We start from the raw sequence: 25,955 nt of genomic DNA on the forward strand, positions 1-25,955 counted from the left end.
GAAAATAGTTTTGGAATATCAAAATATACCATCGTAGTATTTTTAGAGGGTGTTGCTAGAACATGTGAGAAGAACTTTGAATATTCAGAATTTTCGGGTAGGCCTGCATGATTGCGCATTACATTTTTGAAAATAATTTTGGAATATCAAAATATACCATCGTAGTTTGTTTTGAGGGTGTTCCTAGGACATGTGTGAAGAACTTTGCATATTCAGAATTTTCGGGTAGGCCTGCATGATTGCGCATTACATTTTTGAAAATAATTTTGGAATATCAAAATATACCATCGTAGTATTTTTAGAGGGTGTTCCTAGGACATGTGAGAAGAACTTTGAATATACTTGCCGATCGCAATCTCTTCCTGTGTGTCGTGTATTTTCCACCTGACCGAATTCGTGATTACAGCCTGATCGATGTACATCTTTCCTCCGTTTCTTTCATCACCTCGATCGCTGCCCCATCTGATGATATTGTTATACTGGGCGACTTTAACTTACCTGGCTTGACCTGGTGCCCAGCAAGTAATGGATTTCTACGATTGGATATCGAAAAATCTGTGCTTATCAACAATGCCAGTTGTATCTTGGACAACTACAGTAGCGCAACTCTTCGGCAAATTAATAATATCATCAACGAGAACGGACGTACATTGGACCTCTGCTTTGTAAGTACCCGGGACTACGCTCCGTACTGCTGCGCCGCTCCGACACCTTTAGTCCAGCATGTGCGCCATCATCCATCACTACATCTTGTACTCGCTGGTAACCTAGGAGTGAGTTTTGAAGACGTCTCAAGCTCTATCGTCTACGATTTTAAAAACGCTGACTACGACAGCATCGTTAGCACGCTGTTGGATATAAATTGGGACGAAAATCTTAACAATGATGACGCGAACGAAGCAGCGATGACGTTTTCTAATATTCTTAACTACCTAATCGACCGTCATGTGCCAAAACGAACAGTCAGCACAAATCAACACCCTCCCTGGCAATCAACAGTGCTTAGACGATTAAAAACTGCCAAACGAGCCGCATTTAAAAAGTTCTCGAAGCATAAGACACTTGCATTACGAAACCACTACTTTCAACTCAACCACGAACACAAACAGCAAAGCAGACGTGCCTTTTTTAGATATCAGCGAAACGTCGAACGTCAACGGAATACCAAGCCCAAGTCGTTTTGGAAATATGTGAACGAGCAGCGAAAAGAATCCGGGTTACCATCTTGTATGTCATTAAATGGAGTTTTAGGCACCGACACTAAGGAAATTTGCCAATTGTTTTCCGACAAATTTTCAAGCGTTTTTTCCGACGAGAACCTTTCCCCACAACAAGTCGCTGCCGCTTCAAATCTAACTCCTTCTCTAGGACGAACCATCAACCGAATTTGTGTCGATAATGCTGCCATTCTTGCAGCAAATTCCAAGCTGAAAGCATCTAGTTCCCCGGGTCCAGATGGCGTTCCTTCGATTTTTGTCAAAAAGTGCATCAGCGGGCTTCTTGAACCACTTCGGCGAGTCTTTGTGCTATCACTCAATACTGGAACATTCCCTTCCTGCTGGAAAGCAGCGCACATGTTTCCAGTTCACAAAAAAGGAAACAAATCGAACATTGACAATTATCGAGGAATCTCGTGTTTAAGTGCAGTATCAAAACTATTCGAGCTGGTTGTCTTAGACCCTCTTTTCTTTCACTGCAAACACTACATTGCAGACGATCAACACGGATTTATGCCTAAACGATCGACAACGACTAACCTGCTCTCGTTCACAACATATGCAATGGATGGATTCGCTGAAGGATTGCAAACCGATGCTATTTACATGGATCTATCTGCGGCCTTCGACAAAATCAATCATGATATCGCAATAGCGAAGCTGGACAAACTCGGTATTCATGGACAACTTCTGCGCTGGTTTCGTTCCTACCTCGATGGAAGGCAACTCCAAATCAGCATTAAGGACTGTCTATCTACACCATTCTTCGCTACATCCGGCATCCCACAAGGAAGCCATCTCGGTCCAGTGATATTCCTCCTCTACTTTAATGACGTCAACATCAAATTACAAGGACCCCGCCTTTCTTTTGCCGACGACATGAAAATTTTTCAACAAATACGGGATAAAACCGATGCCGAGCTTCTTCAGAGGGAATTGGACAGCTTTAGTACGTGGTGTGATCTAAACAGAATGGTTTTAAACCCGAGCAAATGCTCAATCGTTACGTTCACGCGGAAACGCCATCCGATTCAGTTTAACTACCATCTCTTCGACTCGAGTATTCCAAGACACTCTAACGTCAAGGATCTCGGAGTCATCATGGATTCGGCACTAACGTTCAAACCACATACATCATCCATTGTGGATAAGGCTTCAAGACAGCTTGGGTTCATCTTCCGAATAGCGAAAAACTTTAAGGACGTATACTGTTTAAAATCTCTCTATTGTGCGCTGGTTCGCTCAACACTGGAATATTGTTCTGCTGTTTGGAACCCTTACTACCAGAACGGTGTCGACAGAATCGAGGCCGTCCAACGCCGGTTCATACGCTTTGCACTCCGACATCTTCCTTGGCAAAACAGATTTCAGCTGCCGAGCTACGAAAACCGTTGTCAGTTAATACAGCTCGATACTCTAAGCATCCGGAGGGACTGCTCTCGAGCCCTGTTCGTCTCGGACTTACTGTCTGCCAGGGTGGATTGCCCTACAATCCTCGGACGCCTCGATCTTCAAGCTCGCGTTCGAGCTCTGCGCAATAACTCTCTTCTGCGAGTCCCATTCAGGAGAACTAACTATGGGCGCCAGGGCGCTGTTACCGGACTCCAGCGTGTGTTTAACAGTGTGGCGACGGCGTTTGACTTCAACCTGACAAGGAATTCGATAAAAACTAAAATTATTCGTATTCTGAAATGTAATTAGTTTAAGTAACCACCATTGGGGCCAAGGGGTCTGTTGGTGACGGTACAACAAATAAATATTCAGAATTTTCTGGTAGGCCTGCATGATTGCACATTACATTTTTGAAAATAATTTTGGCATATCAAAATATACCATCGTTGTATTTTTAGAGGGTGTTCCTACGACATGTGAGAAGAATTTTGAATATTCAGAATTTTCGGGTAGGCCTGCATGATTGCGCATTACATTTTTGAAAATAATTTTGGAATATCAAAATATACCATCGTAGTATGTTTTGAGGGTGCTCCTAGGACATGTGTGAAGAACTTTGCATATTCAGAATTTTCGGGTAGGCCTGCATGATTGCGCATTACATTTTTGAAAATAATTTTGGAATATCAAAATATACCATCGTAGTATTTTTAGAGGGTGTTCCTAGGACATGTGAGAAGAACTTTGAATATTCAGAATTTTCGGGTAGGCCTGCATGATTGCGCATTACATTTTTGAAAATAATTTTGGAATATCAAAATATACCATCGTAGTATTTTTTGAGGGTGTTCCTAGGACATGTGAGAAGAACTTTGAATACAGCAATGACCCGTTTTTATCAACCAACCGAAAAATTTTGGTTGATAAAACAGGGAAGTTGATAAAATCGGGAATTTTTTTTAACTTCCTTTTTCCATCCTACATAATTAGAAGCAACTTGAGAATTGTCTCAAGTTGTTAGTTTGCAGAAAAATTAAACCTAGTGCCGTATCAGTGCAAAAAATCTTATTCAACCGAACCGCTCGACAGTTGTCTAATCCAATTTCCAAGCAAAGCATCGATCTGGAATTAGACTCATTATGAATGACAATGCATTCTGTCAACGAAGTTTAACAGTTAATCTCCTTAAAAGTGAGATGCAGATATTATTCTTTGATTAATTAGACACAGAGCGTTGGTAGTTAACTGCCATTCTACGCCTATGTTCTAAAACTGATAACTAAGAAAAACGCGATGGACGATGAAAATTAAATTAGTGATCTGGAGAGAAACGGTGGATCAAATGAAGCTTTACAGTCTAAAATTACGTTCATAATCAACGTTTCTAGTGTAATTAGTCCAGTTTTTCATTAGAAAAAATTAATTTACGGAAGATTTTACGAAAAATGCTCAGTGGGAAAATCTGACAGAAATCAAATAATTCTGAGCATATTGGTCCATCTAGCATCCAAACAAATTATGTTTCCTATTCATTTTGTTTGGGAAAGTTTGCACTGAGAGCTTTCTTGTTAAGCGACTTCAAGTTTTACTAAAATCGGAAATGAATGAGTTACCCGTGTTTTAAGTTTTTGGAAGCGACGACAGAGATGAATAGTTGTAGGGAAACATGGGGAGACTTGACGAGGTTTTCAGCTAAAACTGCATAAATCTCCAAAAAAACCTTCAACCCCTCAAAAGTCATTGAGATATAATGTGCAAAGTTATTTTGCGTCTTCATGTTTTATTGCAGAATTTTTAATGTAATTTTTGAAAAGTTACATAAGTTTTTCTGTGATCGTTTTTTTGGTCAAGTGTCCCCACTGCGGGGAGACTTGGCCAGGGCGTGGGAAGACTTGACCAAGAGAATTTTGAAAAATCATAGCAAAAAATAATGGCATAAAACATACTGTAATTATGTTTTTTCCATATTCTGGTGGTCTTTCGGTAGCAGTAAAAAATATAAAAGGGTTGCATTTGATAGATTTCGATTTTTTAAATGCATTGCTTTTTAAGGATTAACTGTACTGCTTGCATTGCATGTTCACACGTCACGAAATCAGTCTTACTATTGCTAACTTGATTTACTAATACTAAAATATAAAGACTTATTTTTGCGGTGGGATTTTTTATTGCGTGATTAACATTAACAGTACGTACTAAAGCATAATAAATATCAGGAATTTTGTATCTTTCTTCAGCTAATTGTCACTTGGTCAAGTCACCCCATAAAATCTTGGTCAAGTCTCCTCAACTTTAGTTACTGCGTTCAATGTCATGCAAAATCTAGTAATAACTATTCCAAATTATGTAAAATCATTTCACTGCTTCACAAAGATTAAGATGGTACATTAGCACATTAATAGTAATTAATAGTCGAGTAGATATGTCCATACAAAGTTTGATAAAAAATTACATCATTTAATGCAAATTTAATAATCACGTAATATTTTCTGTAAGGAAAGGATTTTTCATTCCAAACTTTTAAAATTACTTTAAGGGATCGAAACAAGTTTAAAAATATTTTTGAAAAAAATTTGGGAATCGAATAGAAGACGCCATTGCCCAAAATAGAATTTTGCGCTTGGTCAAGTCTCCCCATGTTCCCCTACATGATCGATCTCACTATTACAGTTTTTAATATCGTACCCATCTCATAGTTGACACACTTAATATTTACTTTTTTGATTATTTTATTTGTGGGACAGTTATGCGTAGGATTTCAACAGTGGGAAATACAGGCTTGTTATGTTTTAAGGGTTTTCATCATCAAACAATATTCCTTAACGGATATCAAAGAATTTGGAACCGGCACGCGTATTTATTATGGAGATATGCGGTTTGAGCCTAGGTCAGTGGCTTTCGATTGGCATGACCCATTCTCGTTGGTTCGGACTGGTTGGTTTGTTCCTACTTACAAGTGAATAGATCAATCTGCTTGGACGACATAGGAGATAACAGTAGAAAACAGGAACAAGAATCAGCTATTGATTCAATTCGAAGTTTGTTTAGTGGTAACTCAAGTGTGCTGGCAGAAGATCGTTTTATAGGAGTAGATAAACTAGAGAACAGACCTCACAGTCTCTGAGACAAATATGCGCTAAATTGTACCCTCGGGACCGGTGTTTACAGATAATCCGTAAAACATAGTCTTTGGTTTGAACTTGTTTGCAGTTTGTCATGAACTACGACATATTTAAGATATAATATTGCTAAATATACAATTTTTACTACAAACGGTGTCTCTTCCAATTGTTATGTTTTCCACGCAGAATATGAGAAAGTGTGTTATTTTATCATGAAAACACACAGCATTGATTTTTTTGAGAATTCAAGCAAAATGTGATTTTTGTTTTCAATTACCTTAAATAGGACTGCTACCTAACAATGCAAGACTCATTACCTTAATTGAATACAATTGTAAGATTGTAGGCCTGAATTGCTGGCATAAAATAGGGGAGACTGAGGAGACTTGATCCCCGGGGAGACTTGATCCCCGGGGAGACTTGATCCCATCATTGTAACTCAAAGGCGGATCAGAATACATTAATCGAATATACTATAAAGTTGCGTAGTTTTATCTAAACATAAATTTCATTAACACAGAAAAAAGAAATTGGACTTTTGTGTAACCGAATTTTTACCGATTTAAAAAAAAGTTTCAGAAGAACTGAAGAAGATTTATTTTTCAAATTTTCAAACTTTTATAAAATTGATAAAATCACCCACTACATACTCTACTTTTGCATACAGAATTACAGGAGAATGTCAATTATATGAATACGTTATGATTGAGCTGATTCTTTTGTTCAACTATATTTTTACTAAAGTTTGCTGAAATAGATGCTATGGGTTCACTTGATCCCTTCAAATTCGTGGAGATTTGATCTCCTTCGCCATACTTCATACACACCACTGAAAATAACCAAATTTACACCAGAACAATTGAAGTCATTGTTGTCATAAAAAAATGTCAAAAATGAACGCTTCATCGTAAAGAAACATAACTGTAATTGTTTACTACAGTATACGTAGCAACCATTCATCCCACATTTGACGTTCCTCAACCATAATAAAGACAGCTTTCAAATAATTGCACGGAGATTTGTGGGAATTCGTAAAAAAATCAGGTGAGATATAACAATATCCAATCATAACAATTTAATCAATACTACAATCCATTTATAAAATTGGATGGGGTAATGTACCCGTTTTTGCCCTATTAAGAAGGGTACCACATTATTACTACAATAATTTTATTATTTCAGCTTCTTTGATTTGCTATTAAGGTCCATTTTTTATTTCGATTATAGAGGTTTTAACGTTAAGGTCATTCGCCTCTTATTAAGAAGCAATATAACATAAAATTGTGTTGAGAATGGTGAAAATCTTCTGTTTGAGCGCAGCAAAATCTCTAATCGAGTACCCCCATTACCGCAATACCATTTGAGACAATGCGTTGAGCAAAGATGGCAGACGCTGCTCTAACCAAAGGCTTCAGATGGGTAGGATGATAGTAGAAACAGGGCAAAAATAGGCTTATTACCCTACATCCTCTTTTAAACACGTTTTCATAAAGGAATCAAGTGTCCCCAAATTAGGGATCGAGTCTCCACTAATCTAAGAATTTTCCATTTTTTTGTTGTTTTCCAGAAATGCTCACAGCTCATGTCCAGTATAATATTTCTATGTAATTTTATTATGATTATTAGACATCCCTAGAAACAATATAAAACTACAAAAAAAATACATAGTTTTTATCATTCCACGGAGTTGGACTGAAAAATAAAAAAGGGGATCAAGTCTCCTCAGTCTCCCCTAATGAATTAACGGGAGGTTGATAAAATCGGGTACAAAAGGTTCATAAAATCGGGGTGCATAAAAACGGGGGTGCATAAAACCGGGAGTTTATAAAAACGGGTCGAAACTGTATTCAGAATTTTCGTGTAGGCCTGCATGATTGCGCATTACATTTTTGAAAATAATTTTGGAATATCAAAATATACCATCGTAGTATTTTTAGAGGGTGTTCCTAGGATATGTGAGAAGAACTTTGAATATTCAGAATTTTCGGGTAGGCCTGCATGATTGCACATTACATTTTTGAAAATAATTTTGGAATATCAAAATATACCATCGTAGTATTTTTTGAGGGTGTTTCTAGGACATGTGAGAAGAACTTTGAAGATTCAGAATTTTCGGGTAGGCCTGCATGATTGCGCATTACATTTTTGAAAATAATTTTGGAATATCAAAATATACCATCGTAGTATTTTTAGAGGGTGTTCCTAGGACATGTGAGAAGAATTTTGAATATTCAGAATTTTCGGGTAGGCCTGCATGATTGCGCATTACATTTTTGAAAATAATTTTGGAATATCAAAATATACCATCGTAGTATGTTTTGAGGGTGTTCCTAGGACATGTGAGAGGAACTTTGAATATTCGGAATTTTTAGGTAGGCCAGCATGATTGCGCATTACATTTTTGAAAATAATTTTGGAATATCAAAATATACCATCGTAGTATTTTTAGAGGGTGTTCCTAGGACATGTGAGAAGAACTTTGAATATTCAAAATTTTCTGGTAGGCCTGCATGATTGCGCATTACATTTTTGAAAATAATTTTGGAATATCAAAATATACCATCGTAGTATGTTTTGAGGGTGTTCCTAGGACATGTGTGAAGAACTTTGCATATTCAGAATTTTCGGGTAGGCCTGCATGATTGCGCATTACATTTTTGAAAATAATTTTGGAATATCAAAATATACCATCGTAGTATTTTTAGAGGGTGTTCCTAGGACATGTGAGAAGAACTTTGCATATTCAGAATTTTCGGGTAGGCCTGCATGATTACGCATTACATTTTTGAAAATAATTTTGGAATATCAAAATATACCATCGTAGTATTTTTAGAGGGTGTTCCTAGGACATGTGAGAAGAACTTTGAATATTCAGAATTTTCTGATAGGCCTGCATGATTACACATTACATTTTTGAAAATAATTTTGGAATATCAAAATATGTAAGGGTTTTGTGGGTGGGTGCAGGTGGCAACAGACGGAACGGGACCTCAAAGCAAAACGATAGAGTAGCCAAGCTGTCACTTACCAAAGCCTTTCGGTTAACAACTCCGCCTATGCGCCATCGATTCCGAATTGTAACCGATGCGAAGTTGCATGTTTGTTTTCCCGGCTAGCGAAATCAGGGCGGGTATACTGGACGGAACCTTTTCGTTCACCCAACGTACTCGATTAACTCGGAACAAGTGTAACCAAAATCTAAACCGTAACTCAAGGGAGACTCAACAAATCGGGCTTCGCTCACTGTAAGTCATAACGCTCACTGACTCATTTTTCTAGTTGTATAATATGCATCGGTATGGATTTCAAACTGTTTATAATAGTAACTTAGAAGAACGTTAAAAAGATCTGACCTGATCTGTTGCTGTTATATGCATGCTGCTGATCGACGACGACGAGGATGACGGCGACGTACGTTTATGCTGCTTACCGCTAGCTATGCAGTGATTGTGATTTGAGTGGTTAATTCCCAGGAACAAAATGTACAGGCGAGCGATGCAGCGCACGAGGCAGCCGGCGACTAGCGATACCGCCAGACTGAGCGGTGTGTTCGGTTTCGATGCGGTCGAGCCGATACCTTATGCGGCGGCTGATTAGGGTGCCGGGAACTGACCGGCTGAATGTTACGGGCGGATATACTGTTGAATGTCGCACGTTCTCTGACTCGGGGTGTTTGACTGGGACCTTTACGAACGATGCGAGATCGGTGAGCACGATCGATCATCAGCGAATGCTAGTAGAAACCATCAACTGCGTCCACTGACTCAGAGTGAAAAGCTGACACTCCTACGGGCTAACGATGCATGTAGCAATCACTTAACGTCGGGATCCAATGACTCAGGACCGTGGTTGGTGTCCCTACGGATTCTTGCGATCGGTGAGCAGGATCACATACACCGGCGCTAGGCGGCGTCTTCGAACGCTGAGCGATTGTGTCCCTTGGCTCAGGGAGAGTGGCGTTGTTCCCCTACGGACAATATGAGACGTATGGCCGAAACCACGTTTCAAACACGTGTGCAAGCCAAAATCGCCTCGGTGATTCCCTATAACACTGATCAGAACCTGCCGAAGATAAAAACCTTCGCCTGAAGGTTTAGTTTGCCTTCAGACGAGAAACACGTGTCTCACTATTATGTTAACCAGCACGCATTTAATTCTAACATACCTGTACTGCTTTTACAATTCGCTCATAGATCTTTCTTTGCAAATGGCAATTAATATTGTATGGAGCAGTTCTTCTACACATAGAGAGATGTTAAAGATAGTACATGATATTACTTTGGGGTCACAACTTACTTTCCCACAAATTTTACGATTGCTCGCTTTGCGAGGACATATCATCAACGGTACTGTGTACTTTTATATTTATGATGTTTCGTATGTTCAGCTCCTCGTGGTCAATCTTCACTTTGTTGCATTTTTTAACTATCACTATCACTGAACAGCTCCGTAAGAAGGCCAATTTGTAAAGAGGCTTGAGTTTTCTTGCGCAGAATCGAAATGATCTGATTTTTGAGGCAATTGTTTCTAATTTAATTGTTCGTAATTATCGCTGCTATCGTTGGGGGAAAGAGATAGCAAAAAGGCAAAAATTAATTTTAAAATGAATCGCGACAACTCTGCGACATCGTCTCTGATGCTACAAACGGCTGCGACATTTCATGTCGCATGAGAGATCACTTGGGTGAAACTAGCGTTAGCACTTGAGGTTACAAATATACCATCGTAGTATGTTTTGAGGGTGTTCCTAGGACATGTGAGAAGAACTTTGAATATTCAGAATTTTCGTGTAGGACTGCATGATTGCACATTACATTTTTGAAAATAATTTTGGAATATCAAAATATACCATCGTAGTATGTTTTGAGGGTGTTCCTAGGACATGTGAGAAGAACTTTGAATATTCGGAATTTCCAGGTAGGCCTGCATAATTGCGCATTACATTTTTGAAAATAATTTTGGAATATCAAAATATACCATCCTAGTATTTTTAGAGGGTGTTCCTAGGACATGTGAGAAGACCTTTGAATATTCAGAATTTTCTGGTAGGGCTGCATGATTGCGCATTACATTTTTGAAAATAATTTTGGAATATCAAAATATACCATCGTAGTATGTTTTGAGGGAGTTCCTAGGACATGTGTGAAGAACTTTGCATATTCAGAATTTTCGGGTAGGCCTGCATGATTGCGCATTACATTTTGGAAATTAATTTTGAAATATCAAAATATACCATCGTAGTATTTTTTGAGGGTGTTTCTAGGACATGTGAGAAGAACTTTGAATATTCAGGATTTTCGGGTAGGCCTGCATGATTGCGCATTACATTTTTGAAAATAATTTTGGAATATCAAAATATACCATCGTAGTATGTTTTGAGGGTGTTCCTAGGACATGTGAGAAGAATTTTGAATATTCAGAATTTTCGGGTAGGCCTGCATGATTACGCATTACATTTTTGAAAATAATTTTGGAATATCAAAATATACCATCGTAGTATTTTTAGAGGGTGTTCCTAGGACATGTGAGAAGAACTTTGAATATTCAGAATTTTCGGGGAGGCCTGCATGATTGCGCATTATATTTTTGAAAATAATTTTGGAATATCAAAATATACCATCGTAGTATTTTTAGAGGGTGTTCCTAGGACATGTGAGAAGAACTTTGAATATTCAGAATTTTCGGGTAGGCCTGCATGATTGCGCATAACATTTTTGAAAATAATTTTGGAATATCAAAATATACCATCGTAGTATGTTTTGAGGGTGTTCCTAGGACATGTGTGAAGAACTTTGCATATTCAGAATTTTCGGATAGGCCTGCATGATTGCGCATTACATTTTTGAAAATAATTTTGGAATATCAAAATATACCATCGTAGTATTTTTAGAGGGTGTTCCTAGGACATGTGAGAAGAACTTGGAATATTCAGAATTTTCTGGTAGGTCTGCATGATTACACATTACATTTTTGAAAATAATTTTGGAATATCAAAATATACCATCGTAGTATGTTTTGAGGGTGTTCCTAGGACATGTGAGAAGAATTTTGAATATTCAGAATTTTCGGGTAGGCCTGCATGATTGCGCATTACATTTTTGAAAATAATTTTGGAATATCAAAATATACCATCGTAGTATGTTTTGAGGGTGTTTCTAGGACATGTGAGAAGAACTTTGCATATTCAGAATTTTCGGGCAGGCCTGCATGATTGCGCATTACAATTTTGAAAATAATTTTGGAATATCAAAATATACCATCGTAGTATTTTTTGAGGGTGTTCCTAGGACATGTGAGAAGAACTTTGAATATTCAGAATTTTCTGGTAGGCCTGCATGATTACACATTACATTTTTGAAAATAATTTTGGAATATCAAAATATACCATTGTAGTATTTTTAGAGGGGGTTCCTAGGACATGTGAGAAGAACTTTGCATATTCAGTATTTTCTGGTAGGCCTGCATGATTGCGCATTACATTTTTGAAAATAATTTGAAATATCAAAATATACCATCATAGTATTTTTAGAGGGGGTTCCTAGGACATTGGAGAAGAACTTTGCGTATTTAGAATTTTCGGGTAGGCCTGCATGATTACACATTACATTTTTGAAAATAATTTTGGAATATCAAAATATACCAAATGTTACATTTTTGCAAATAATTTTAAAATATCAAAATATACCATCGTAGTATTTTTTGAGGGTGTTCCTAGGACATGTGAGAAGAACTTTGCATATTCAGAATTTTCTGGTAGGCCTGCATGATGACGCATTACATTTTTGAAAATAATTTTGGAATATCAAAATATACCATCGTAGTATTTTTAGAGGGTGTTCCTAGGACATGTGAGAAGAACTTTGAATATTCAGAATTTTCGGGTAGGCCTGCAAGATTGCGCATTACGTTTTTGAAAATAATTTTGGAATATCAAAATATACCATTGTAGTATTTTTAGAGGGTGTTCCTAGGACATGTGAGAAGAACTTTGAATATTCAGAATTTTCGGGTAGGTCTGCATGATTGCGCATTACATTTTTGAAAATAATTTTGGAATATCAAAATATACCATCGTAGTACTTTTAGAGGGTGTTCCTAGGACATGTGAGAAGAACTTTGAATATTCAGAATTTTCGGGTAGGCCTGCATGATTGCGCATTACATTTTTGAAAATAATTTTAAAATATCAAAATATACCATCGGAGAATTTAAACAGAATTTTGTTTATTGAGTTTGCAGGCAATTTAGTGACTTGCATGCAAGTTGCTTGCGCATTTTATATTCCGTGACACGAAGTTACGTACTACATGTACCACCCGCATAAACTTTCCAAAAATCGTTTTGAAGCACTACTGGCTGCGCGTTTATGGAGCCACCAGTACATAAAATACATTATATTTTTTAGCTTCGTAGAATGTTAATTGAATGCTACATATAAATGAAAATTATATTCAAAGAGAATCTTAATAGATAACTATATTTGTTTACGGCGACATTTACTTCTGAATGTTATGAATAACCTTCTTTTCTATCTTTATTTTGATATATTGATATTGGTGGAAAGCGGAAGTATTCGCTTGTATTGTAAACCATCGCAGCCCCGCGAAACTACTTTATTGGTTGATGTTTATGGCTTCTATGGTTTGGCGCTAAAATTCTCATTCTTCGCGTTTCTAGCGCGAAATCGAATAATCACACAGAGAGGAGAGAAATGTGAGCGAAAAGCGCAAAATGACCACTGCTGTGCTGACTGCCATGAACCCTGCCACCACCTTGGACGGAAAACACTTCTTCTTCGCTTTTGTGACCATCGCGCACCGAATCGCGGTGGAAGCGAAAATGAAAAATACATTGCTGTTGTCTCTTTTTATCTTAACAGCCACATCACGCGAATTTCGCGCGCTTGCGTTCGCGCATGCGTAGAAAGCTAAGAAGAAAATCATTGAGAGAAACTTTCATAGCTTAAGGATTCAAACCAATTCTATCGTTTGTGACGTTCAGACGTATATTTTCGCCGAAAGTTGCCGTTCGAAACGGATTTTTTTATTCCAATGTAGTAAGTGGAATTTTCGCGATATTTTGCCTTCAATTTGCAAAAATAAAATTTTTTCGAAATACTTTTAACAATCGCCAGTACTGTAATAAATAAAGACGATACAGAAAATTGTTCTAGATAAGAGATGTGCGCCTTTTCTCAGCTTTCGAATGAGATTCATTAAAACTTATTAGTATTCATTATTCATGAAAAAATATTGAAATAGTTGGTATAAGTCGTTGAGGGTGTTCCTAGGACATGTGAACTTTGCATATTCAGAATTTTCGGGTAGGCCTGCATGATTGCGCATTACATTTTGGAAATTAATTTTGGAATATCAAAATATACCATCGTAGTATTTTTTGAGGGTGTTTCTAGGGCATGTGAGAAGAACTTTGAATATTCAGGATTTTCGGGTCGGCCTGCATGATTGCGCATTACATTTTTGAAAATAATTTTGGAATATCAAAATATACCATCGTAGTATGTTTTGAGGGTGTTCCTAGGACATGTGAGAAGAATTTTGAATATTCAGAATTTTCGGGTAGGCCTGCATGATTACGCATTACATTTTTGAAAATAATTTTGGAATATCAAAATATACCATCGTAGTATTTTTAGAGGGTGTTCCTAGGACATGTGAGAAGAACTTTGAATATTCAGAATTTTCGGGGAGGCCTGCATGATTGCGCATTACATTTTTGAAAATAATTTTGGAATATCAAAATATACCATCGTAGTATTTTTAGAGGGTGTTCCTAGGACATGTGAGAAGAACTTTGAATATTCAGAATTTTCGGGTAGGCCTGCATGATTGCGCATTACATTTTTGAAAATAATTTTGGAATATCAAAATATACCATCGTAGTATGTTTTGAGGGTGTTCCTAGGACATGTGTGAAGAATTTTGCATATTCAGAATTTTCGGATAGGCCTGCATGATTGCGCATTACATTTTTGAAAATAATTTTGGAATAACAAAATATACCATCGTAGTATGTTTTGAGGGTGTTCCTAGGACATGTGAGAAGAATTTTGAATATTCAGAATTTTCGGGTAGGCCTGCATGATTGCGCATAACATTTTTGAAAATAATTTTGGAATATCAAAATATACCATCGTAGTATGTTTTGAGGGTGTTTCTAGGACATGTGAGAAGAACTTTGCATATTCAGAATTTTCGGGCAGGCCTGCATGATTGCGCATTACATTTTTGAAAATAATTTTGGAATATCAAAATATACCATCGTAGTATTTTTGAGGGTGTTCCTAGGACATGTGAGAAGAACTTTGAATATTCAGAATTTTCTGGTAGGCCTGCATGATTACACATTACATTTTTGAAAATAATTTTGGAATATCAAAATATACCATCGTAGTATTTTTAGAGGGGGTTCCTAGGACATGTGAGAAGAACTTTGCATATTCAGAATTTTCTGGTAGGCCTGCATGATTGCGCATTACATTTTTGAAAATAATTTGAAATATCAAAATATACCATCGTAGAATTTTTAGAGGGGGTTCCTAGGACATGTGAGAAGAACTTTGCGTATTTAGAATTTTCGGGTAGGCCTGCATGATTGCGCATTACATTTTTGAAAATAATTTTGGAATATCAAAATATACCATCGTAGTATTTTTACATTTTTGAAAATAATTTTGGAATATCAAAATATACCATCGTAGTATTTTTAGAGAGTGTTTCTAGGACATGTGAGAAGAACTTTGAATATTCAGAATTTCCGGGTAGGCCTGCATGATTGCGCATTACATTTTTGCAAATAATTTTAAAATATCAAAATATACCATTGTAGTATTTTTTGAGGGTGTTCCTAGGACATGTGAGAAGAACTTTGCATATTCAGAATTTTCTGGTAGGCCTGCATGATGACGCATTACATTTTTGAAAATAATTTTGGAATATCAAAATATACCATCGTAGTATTTTTAGAGGGTGTTCCTAGGACATGTGAGAAGAACTTTGAATATTCAGAATTTTCGGGTAGGCCTGCAAGATTGCGCATTACGTTTTTGAAAATAATTTTGGAATATCAAAATATACCATTGTAGTATTTTTAGAGGGTGTTCCTAGGACATGTGAGAAGAACTTTGAATATTCAGAATTTTCGGGTAGGTCTGCATGATTGCGCATTACATTTTTGAAAATAATTTTGGAATTTCAAAATATACCATCGTAGTACTTTTAGAGGGTGTTCCTAGGACATGTGAGAAGAACTTTGAATATTCAGAATTTTCGGGTAGGCCTGCATGATTGCGCATTACATTTTTGAAAATAATTTTAAAATATCAAAATATACCATCGGAGAATTTAAACAGAATTTTGTTTATTGAGTTTGCAGGCAATTTAGTGACTTGCATGCAAGTTGCTTGCGCATTTTATATTCCGTGACACGAAGTTACGTACTACATGTACCACCCGCATAAACTTTCCAAAAATCGTTTTGAAGCACTACTGGCTGCGCGTTTATGGAGCCACCAGTACATAAAATACATTATATTTTTTAGCTTCGTAGAATGTTAATTGAATGCTACATATAAATGAAAATTATATTCAAAGAGAATCTTAATAGATAACTATATTTGTTTACGGCGACATTTACTTCTGAATGTTATGAATAACCTTCTTTTCTATCTTTATTTTGATATATTGATATTGGTGGAAAGCGGAAGTATTCGCTTGTATTGTAAACCATCGCAGCCCCGCGAAACTACTTTATTGGTTGATGTTTATGGCTTCTATGGTTTGGCGCTAAAATTCTCATTCTTCGCGTTTCTAGCGCGAAATCGAATAATCACACAGAGAGGAGAGAAATGTGAGCGAAAAGCGCAAAATGACCACTGCTGTGCTGACTGCCATGAACCCTGCCACCACCTTGGACGGAAAACACTTCTTCTTCGCTTTTGTGACCATCGCGCACCGAATCGCGGTGGAAGCGAAAATGAAAAATACATTGCTGTTGTCTCTTTTTATCTTAACAGCCACATCACGCGAATTTCGCGCGCTTGCGTTCGCGCATGCGTAGAAAGCTAAGAAGAAAATCATTGAGAGAAACTTTCATAGCTTAAGGATTCAAACCAATTCTATCGTTTGTGACGTTCAGACGTATATTTTCGCCGAAAGTTGCCGTTCGAAACGGATTTTTTTATTCCAATGTAGTAAGTGGAATTTTCGCGATATTTTGCCTTCAATTTGCAAAAATAAAATTTTTTCGAAATACTTTTAACAATCGCCAGTACTGTAATAAATAAAGAAGATACAGAAAATTGTTCTAGATAAGAGATGTGCGCCTTTTCTCAGCTTTCGAATGAGATTTATTAAAACTTATTAGTATTCATTATTCATGAAAAAATATTGAAATAGTTGGTATAAGTCGTACAGAATTAAATTACCTTTAAGAAATAATAATGATTTTTGATTTCAGTTTACTACAAGAGACCGCAGGCTCAGTTTTCGGACCATGTTTCGCACACAGAGGCAGACGAAAATCGTTATTTTCAATTTCAACCAGATATTGATTTTTACGAAGTCTGGAAAAACAAAAGTATTGCCAAAAAAATTAACAAACTTTTCCTTATTTTTGTCCAAAAGAATAAGAAGACTCCCTAAGAAAAATGTTTTAACTTCATCCAATATAAAAAATGAAAAAAAAATAATACCCAATTTAAAAAAAATATATTTGTTTATAACCTTTCAATATTTTTTAATTAAATAAACAATACTGATAGGTCTTAATATACTTCATTCGAAAGCTTAGAAAAAGGTGTACATTTCTTGCCTTAAGCAACCTTTGGTATCTTCTTTACTTATTTCAGTACTGGCGATTGAAGTACGCAAATATTAAGTTATTCAATCATATTCAAGTAAAACTGATAAAATTTCCTACTGATTAGTATCCTTATATCTCTTAGTAATGCAAATTAAGTAACCTTTTAATGTAGAACGGATAAAAGTTAGTGTTTTCGTAAATTTGTTCAATAAAATAATCTTTCATTCGCGTAATACTTTAAATATATAAATATTCAAAGGAAAACTCGAAAAAACAGGATTTTGCCAAATTCAAATGTATATCAATATAAGTATATATCTTCTAAAGTACAAGTATTCTTCTAAATGTAAAATAAAATAAAAGGGTCATTCCACATCAGATTAAAATCCCAATATTTACTATATAGATTTTGTTGGCTATTTTCGGCAAATTTAAGACTAAGATAAACGAAAGCAATGAAATTGAAAGACAAATAGGTATTGTAGAGTGAATCAGTTTTAAACTTTGAATAAAAAACAAAGACTAAGCAGGCTTATATGTATATGATTGAAAGAAAATGTGACGAATCTTTTACCTTTCGCTGGTAGGAGATAGGCATTCCACCCTAGTCTACCGCATAGTCGTTGATAGAACATAATTGATCATCATGACGCCGGTGCACCGCCAGATTTGGGTGGAACGCCCAACTCCTACCAGCAGAAGGCAAAAACTTCTTCACATTTCCTTTCGATCATCTCCATGTGAGCTTGCCTAGTTCTAGTTTTACGTTCTAGGTTTATAACTGATTTGCTCTAGAATACCTATCCGCCTTTCAATTTCATTGCTTTGGTTACTATTAGTTTTAAATTTGACAAAAATAGCCACCAAAATCGATATAGTAGAGCCTTGTGGCAATTAAAACATAGTAACATCCCAACATGTTTTCGTTCGTTTTTTGCGTTCCTTAGAGAAAAATCATCAAGTCATGATTTTTTAAACTTTAAAAAGATTAGGCATCTTCCAAAATCCAATTTTTCCATTTTCCAGAGTTCAATCGATCGTAAAAAAACTAAAAAAATTAATATGTGGGTTGTAATTCCGACATTAAACTATCAATAAATTAGAATTTCTTATAGGAAACGAAATTGAAGTTAATACAATTAAATAACAAGTCGAATCAAACGTAATTTACATCAACGTTACAACAAACATAATTTACATTACAAGTTCCCTCCATTGAGTTATTCTTGTCAAGGTTCACCACACGTCATCTACACCAAAACCATAGCCAGCACTACACAGTCGTCGTTGACACATTGCGGATCATACTGTTCGACACTTGTCACCCGCTATTATTTCTAAACATCAACTATACCAAATTGCCCACGACATTTGGCGCTTACCATTAGTTCAAATTTATCTGCATTAATAATAATATTGTGAAATATATATTCGTATGAAAAGAAAGAGAGGAGGTTTTATGCCTATTGGAGAAGGAACTAACAAAGTAGATCCACTCCAACGGGCTTTTCTCTGCTCAAAAAAAGCAATACCGTCAAACGGGGTTACTTGCAACACTTTTCAACTTAAAAATGGTATAACTAAAAATGCTGTAACATTAGAATAATTTTCAATATGTACATACGCTAATGGGAGTATAAAGACTACTAAATGGTATTTATCATATCAAAGCATCATTCCCTGTTTTCAGGATGGCCAAAAATTATGCCTGTTGCAAGTAACCACGCATATGGGGTAACTTGCAACACATGAACTTCATTGAAATCTATTGCTGTATATTTTTGTTTATCTTTAGTACATTGACCAAATGTACGATAATTTGGATACCCATGTCATTTACAAAGAACCGCGACCAAATGTATGTATGTACTATAATTTGGATGCCCATGTTGTTTATAATCAACAACGTTTTTGAACAGCTGGAACATTCGATTTATTTCAGAAATTCGTAGGAAAGGCTAGCTAACAGGGTTTTAACCCTTCATTTCAGAACTAGTAAATAACAAGTATTATCCATAGAACTATAACTTCAGTTCTATCGCAATTAACGTGATTGGATTCCACTGGAACAGTGCTGCCAGGGATAGTTTCAGTGAACGGCGAGAACTAAAACATACCATATCTTTGTTGTCTTCAGATATTATTGAAAACAGATAACCTATTAATTTACACTGTCAACGACTATCTTTTCCATGCAATCGAACTATTATAAATGCTAGAACAATCCAGTTGAGTCAGTGGTGGATCCAGGGGAAGGGTTCTGGGGATCCGGACCTCCCCGAAATTTTTATCTCATTGAGAAATTTTAAACTAGTTTCTATTATAAATTCGTTCTAAATTCCAAATCATTCCAAACCAGATTCGACAACCAAAACTGATTTTAATTGAAGAAGGGTATTAGATATTACGTATTGAACATTGAATATTTCAAAATCGATATTTCGGACTCCTTCCGAATTTTTTTTCTGGATTCGCTCCTAAGGTGAGTATAAGAAGATAGAAATTGAGCATTTTCTAGTATTGCTAGAGAAACAAGTTCACGTAAAGACGACTTCCTGGTACTCTTGTGTATTTAAGGAGCATTTTCATATTCTAGTTGTAGTTTATACCTTTAAAATTTGATTCAAAATGCTGTATAGACTGTTATTTGAAACTCTCAATCAGCTAGATGGCTAGAGGCATAATAATAATAAGACAAAATACTGTTGCATGTTACCCCACATGGGTAGTTAATATAGTTAAATCGTTATCTGGCATATATTTGAGAGGGTAAACAAACATGTATCAAACAGTAACGTTTGCTGTTGTATACTCGATCTGTACGTATGAGATACAAATGAAATGCTCTTATCATTGAAGTGGACCAAAGCACGACATTTCGGTTTCTTTTTTATTGAAATATCTCGAAATACAGAAGATTACCCTGTCGCGCTAAAAAACCGAAAATATTGACTGGTAGTACATGATTATCTTGTAACATATGCTGGCTTTTGACAGCTGTTGTGCTAAATTGCAAATACTATTATTAGCGTTGTTAAATTAATCTGAACAGAAACATGTTGAAGTGTTGCAAGTTACCCCGCTGTTGCAAGTTACCCCGTTTGACGGTATGTGTTTAATTTCGATTCAAAATTTTTATTATTTCAGTAGTCATGCAGTAGCATAACACAGGTAAGATATAATCAGGAAAGTTCACAGGTAAGATAAAATCAGGAAAATTCTGAATCAGTCCTTCCCACATGTCCTAAGAATACTCCGTAAAAATTCTACGATTTTGATATTTTAAAAATATATTCAAAAATGTAAAGCGCCATCATGCATGCCCACCAGATAATTCTGAATATGCAAAGTTCTTCCCACATGTCCTAGGAATACTCAGTAAAATAATATACCGTATTTTGATAATCAGAAATTATTTTCAAAAATGTAATGCGCAATCATGCAGGCCTACCAGAAAATTCTGAATATGCAAAATTCTTCTCACATGTCCTAGGAACACCCTCAAGACATACTACGATGGTATATTTTGATATTCCCAAATTATTTTCAAAAATGCAATGCGCAATCATGCAGGCCTACCCGAAAATTCTGAATATTCAAAGTTCTTCTCACATGTCCTAGGAACACCCTCTAAAAATACTACGATGGTATATTTTGATATTCCAAAATTATTTTCAAAAATGTAATGCGCAATCATGCAGGCCTACCCGAAAATTCTGAATATTCAAAGTTCTTCTCACATGTCCTAGGAACACCCTCTAAAATTACTACGATGGTATATTTTGATATTCCAAAATTATTTTCAAAAATGTAATGCGCAATCATGCAGGCCTACCCGAAAATTCTGAATATTCAAAATTCTTCTCACATGTCCTAGGAACACCCACAAAACATACTACGATGGTATATTTTGATATTCCAAAATTATTTTCAAAAATGTAATGTGTAATCATGCAGGCCTACCAGAAAATTCTGAATATTCAAAGTTCTTCTCACATGTCCTAGGAACACCCTCTAAAAACACTACGATGGTATATTTTGATATTCCAAAATTATTTTCAAAAATGTAATGCGCAATCATGCAGGCCTACCCGAAAATTCTGAATATGCAAAGTTCTTCTCACATGTCCTAGGAACCCCCTCTAAAAATACTACGATGGTATATTTTGATATTCCAAAATTATTTTCAGAAATGTAATGCGCAATCCTGCAGGCCTACCCGAAAATTCTGAATATTCAAAGTTCTTCCCACATGTCCTAGGAACACCCTCTAAAAATACTACGATGGTATATTTTGATATTCCAAAATTATTTTCAAAAATGTAATGCGCAATCATGCACGCCTACCTGAAAATTCTGAATATTCAAAATTCTTCTCACATATCCTAGGAACACCCTCACAACATACTACGATGGTATATTTTGATATTCCAAAATTATTTTCAAAAATGTAATGTGTAATCATGCAGCCTACCAGAAAATTCTGAATATTCAAAGTTCTTCTCACATGTCCTAGGAACACCCTCTAAAAATACTACGATGGTATATTTTGATATTCCAAAATTATTTTCAAAAATGTAATGCGCAATCATGCAGGCCTACCCGAAAATTCTGAATATTCAAAGTTCTTCTCACATGTCCTAGGAACACCCTCTAAAACTACTATGATGGTATATTTTGATATTCCAAAATTATTTTCAAAAATGTAATGCGCAATCATGCAGGCCTACCCGAAAATTCTTAATATTCAAAATTCTTCTCACATATCCTAGGAACACCCTCAAAACATACTACGATGGTATATTTTGATATTCTAAAATTATTTTCAAAAATGTAATGTGTAATCATGCAGGCCTACCAGAAAATTCTGAATATTCAAAGTTCTTCTCACATGTCCTAGGAACACCCTCTAAAATACTACGATGGTATATTTTGATATTCCAAAATTATTTTCAAAAATGTAATGCGCACTCATGCAGGTCTACCCGACAATTCTGAATATTCAAAGTTCTTCTCACATGTCCTAGGAAGACCCTCTAAAAATACTACGATGGTATATTTTGATATCCCAAAATTATTTTCAAAAATGTAATGCGCAATCATGCAGGCCTACCGGAAAATTCTGAATATGTAAAGTTCTTCTCACATGGCCTAGGAACCCCCTCTAAAAACACTACGATGGTATATTTTGATATCCCCAAAATTATTTTCAAAAATGTAATGCGTAATCATGCAGGCCTACCCGAAAATTCTGAATATGCAAAGTTCTTCTCACATGTTCTAGGAACCCCCTCCAAAAATACTACGATGGTATATTTTGATATTCCAAAATTATTTTCAAAAATGTAATGCGCAATCATGCAGGCCTACCCGAAAATTCTGAATATTCAAAATTCTTCTCACATGTCCTAGGAACACCCTCTAAAAATACTACGATGGTATATTTTGATATTCCAAAATTATTTTCAAAAATGTAATGCGCAATCATGCAGGCCTACCAGAAAATTCTGAGTATGCAAAGTTCTTCTCACATGTCCTAGGAAACCCCTCTAAAAATACTACGATGGTATATTTTGATATTCCAAAATTATTTTCAAAAATGTAATGCGCAATCATGCAGGCCTACCCGAAAATTCTGAATATTCAAAGTTCTTCTCACATGTCCTAGGAACACCCTCTAAAAATACTACGATTGTATATTTTGATATTCCAAAATTATTTTCAAAAATGTAATGCGTAATCATGTAATGCGTAATCATGCAGGCCTTCTCACATGTCCTAGGAACCCCCTCTAAAAATACTACGATGGTATAGTTGATATTCCAAAACTATATTCAAAAATGTAATGCGCAATCATGCAGGACTACCCGAAAATTCCGAATATTCAAAGTTCTTCTCACATGTCCTACGAACCCCCTCTAAAAATACTACGATGGTATATTTTGATATTCCAAAATTATTTTCAAAAATGTAATGCGCAATCATGCAGGCCTACCCGAAAATTCTGAATATTCAAAGTTCTTCTCACATGTCCTAGGAATACCCTCTACAAATACTACGATGGTATATTTTGATATTTCAAAATTATTTTCAAAAATGTAATGCGCAATCATGCAGGCCTACCCGAAAATTCTGAATATGCAAAGTTCTTCTCACATGTCCTAGGAACTCCTTCTAAAAATACTACGATGGTATATTTTGATATTCCAAAATTATTTTCAAATGTAATGCGCAATCATGCAGGCCTACCCGAAAATTCTGAATATTCAAAGTTCTTCTCACATGTCCTAGGAACACCCTCTAAAAATACTACGATGGTATATTTTGATATTCCAAAATTATTTTCAAAAATGAAATGCGCAATCATGCAGGCCTACCCGAAAATTCTGAATATTCAAAATTCTTCTCACATGTCCTAGGAACCCCTCAAAACATACTACGATGGTATATTTTGATATTCCAAAATTATTTTCAAAAATGTAATGTGTAATCATGCAGGCCTACCAGAAAATTCTGAATATTCAAAGTTCTTCTCACATGTCCTAGGAACACCCTCTAAAATACTACGATGGTATATTTTGATATTCCAAAATTATTTTCAAAAATGTAATGCGCAATCATGCAGGCCTACCCGAAAATTCTGAATATTCAAAGTTCTTCTCACATGTCCTAGGAACACACTCTAAAAATACTACGATGGTATATTTTGATATTCCAAAATTATTTTCAAAAATGTAATGCGCAATCATGCAGGCCTACCAGAAAATTCTGAATATGCAAAGTTCTTCTCACATGTCCTAGGAACCCCCTCTAAAAATACTACGATAGTATATTTTGATATTCCAAAATTATTTTCAAAAATGTAATGCGTAATCATGCAGGCCTACCCGAAAATTCTGAATATGCAAAGTTCTTCTCACATGTCCTAGGAACCCCCTCTAACAATACTACGATGGTATATTTTAATATTCCAAAATTATTTTCAAAAATGTAATGCGTAATCATGCAGGCCTACCCGAAAATTCTGAATATTCAAAGTTCTTCTCACATGTCTTAGGAACACCCTCTAAAAATACTACGATGGTAAATTTTGATATTCCAAAATTATTTTCAAAACTGTAATGCGTAATCATGTAATGCGTAATCATGCAGGCCTTCTCACATGTCCTAGGAACCCCCTCTAAAAATACTACGATGGTATATTTTGATATTCTAAAATTATTTACAAAAATGTTATGCGCAATCATGCAGGCCTACCAGAAAATGCTGAATATGAAAAGATCTTTTCACATGTCTTAGGAACCCCCTCTAAAAATACTACGATGGTATATTTTGATATTCCAAAATTATTTTCAGAAATGTAATGCGCAATCCTGCAGGCCTACCCGAAAATTCTGAATATTCAAAGTTCTTCCCACATGTCCTAGGAACACCCTCTAAAAATACTACGATGGTATATTTTGATATTCCAAAATTATTTTCAAAAATGTAATGCGTAATCATGCAGGCCTACCCGAAAATTCTGAATATGCAAAGTTCTTCTCACATGTCCTAGGAACACCCTCTAAAAATACTACGATGGTATATTTTGATATTCCAAAATTATTTTCAAAAATGTAATGCGCAATCATGCAGGCCTACTTGAAAATTCTGAATATGCAAAGTTCTTCTCTCATGTCCTAGGAACCCCCTCTAAAAATACTACGATGGTATATTTTGATATTCCAAAATTATTTTCAAAAATGTAATGCGCAATCATGCAGGCCTACCAGAAAATTATGAATATGCAAAGTTCTTCTCACATGTCCTAGGAACCCCCTCTAAAAATACTACGATGGTATATTTTGATATTCCAAAATTATTTTCAAAAATGTAATGCGTAATCATGCAGGCCTACCAGAAAATTCTGAATATGCAAAGTTCTTCTCACATGTCCTAGGAACCCCCTCTAAAAATACTACGATGGTATATTTTGATATTCCTAAATTATTTTCAAAAATGTAATGCGTAATCATGCAGGCCTACCCGAAAATTCTGAATATGCAAAGTTCTTCTCACATGTCCTAGGAACACACTCTAAAAATACTACGATGGTATATTTTGATATTCCAAAATTATTTTCAAAAATGTAATGCGTAATCATGCAGGCCTACCCGAAAATTCTGAATATTCAAAGTTCTTCTCACATGTCCTAGGAACCCCCTCTAAAAATACTACGATGGTATATTTTGATATTCCAAAATTATTTTCAAAAATGTAATGCGTAATCATGCAGGCCTACCCGAAAATTCTGAATATGCAAAGTTCTTCTCACATGTCCTAGGAACACCCTCTAAAAATACTACGATGGTATATTTTGATATTCCAAAATTATTTTCAAAAATGTAATGCGCAATCATGC

The 25,955-nt window shown here is 35.6% G+C and overlaps 1 protein-coding gene across 1 annotated transcript in view; it reads right to left on the reverse strand.

Annotated features, from left to right (window-relative positions):
* Positions 1 to 25,536, reverse strand: part of LOC131678069 (neuroendocrine convertase 2) — a 388,069-nt gene extending 362,533 nt beyond the window's left edge. The window contains exon 1 of the mRNA XM_058958207.1: positions 25,532 to 25,536. Within this exon, the coding sequence (XP_058814190.1) occupies positions 25,532 to 25,533 (2 nt within the window). The 5' untranslated portion in view covers positions 25,534 to 25,536. The remainder of the gene's footprint in view (positions 1 to 25,531) is intronic.
* Between the last annotated feature and the right edge of the window lie 419 nt (positions 25,537 to 25,955).

This window comes from Topomyia yanbarensis, chromosome 1 (genome assembly GCF_030247195.1).
Source record: "Topomyia yanbarensis strain Yona2022 chromosome 1, ASM3024719v1, whole genome shotgun sequence".
In the NCBI taxonomy this organism is placed as follows: domain Eukaryota; kingdom Metazoa; phylum Arthropoda; class Insecta; order Diptera; family Culicidae; genus Topomyia; species Topomyia yanbarensis.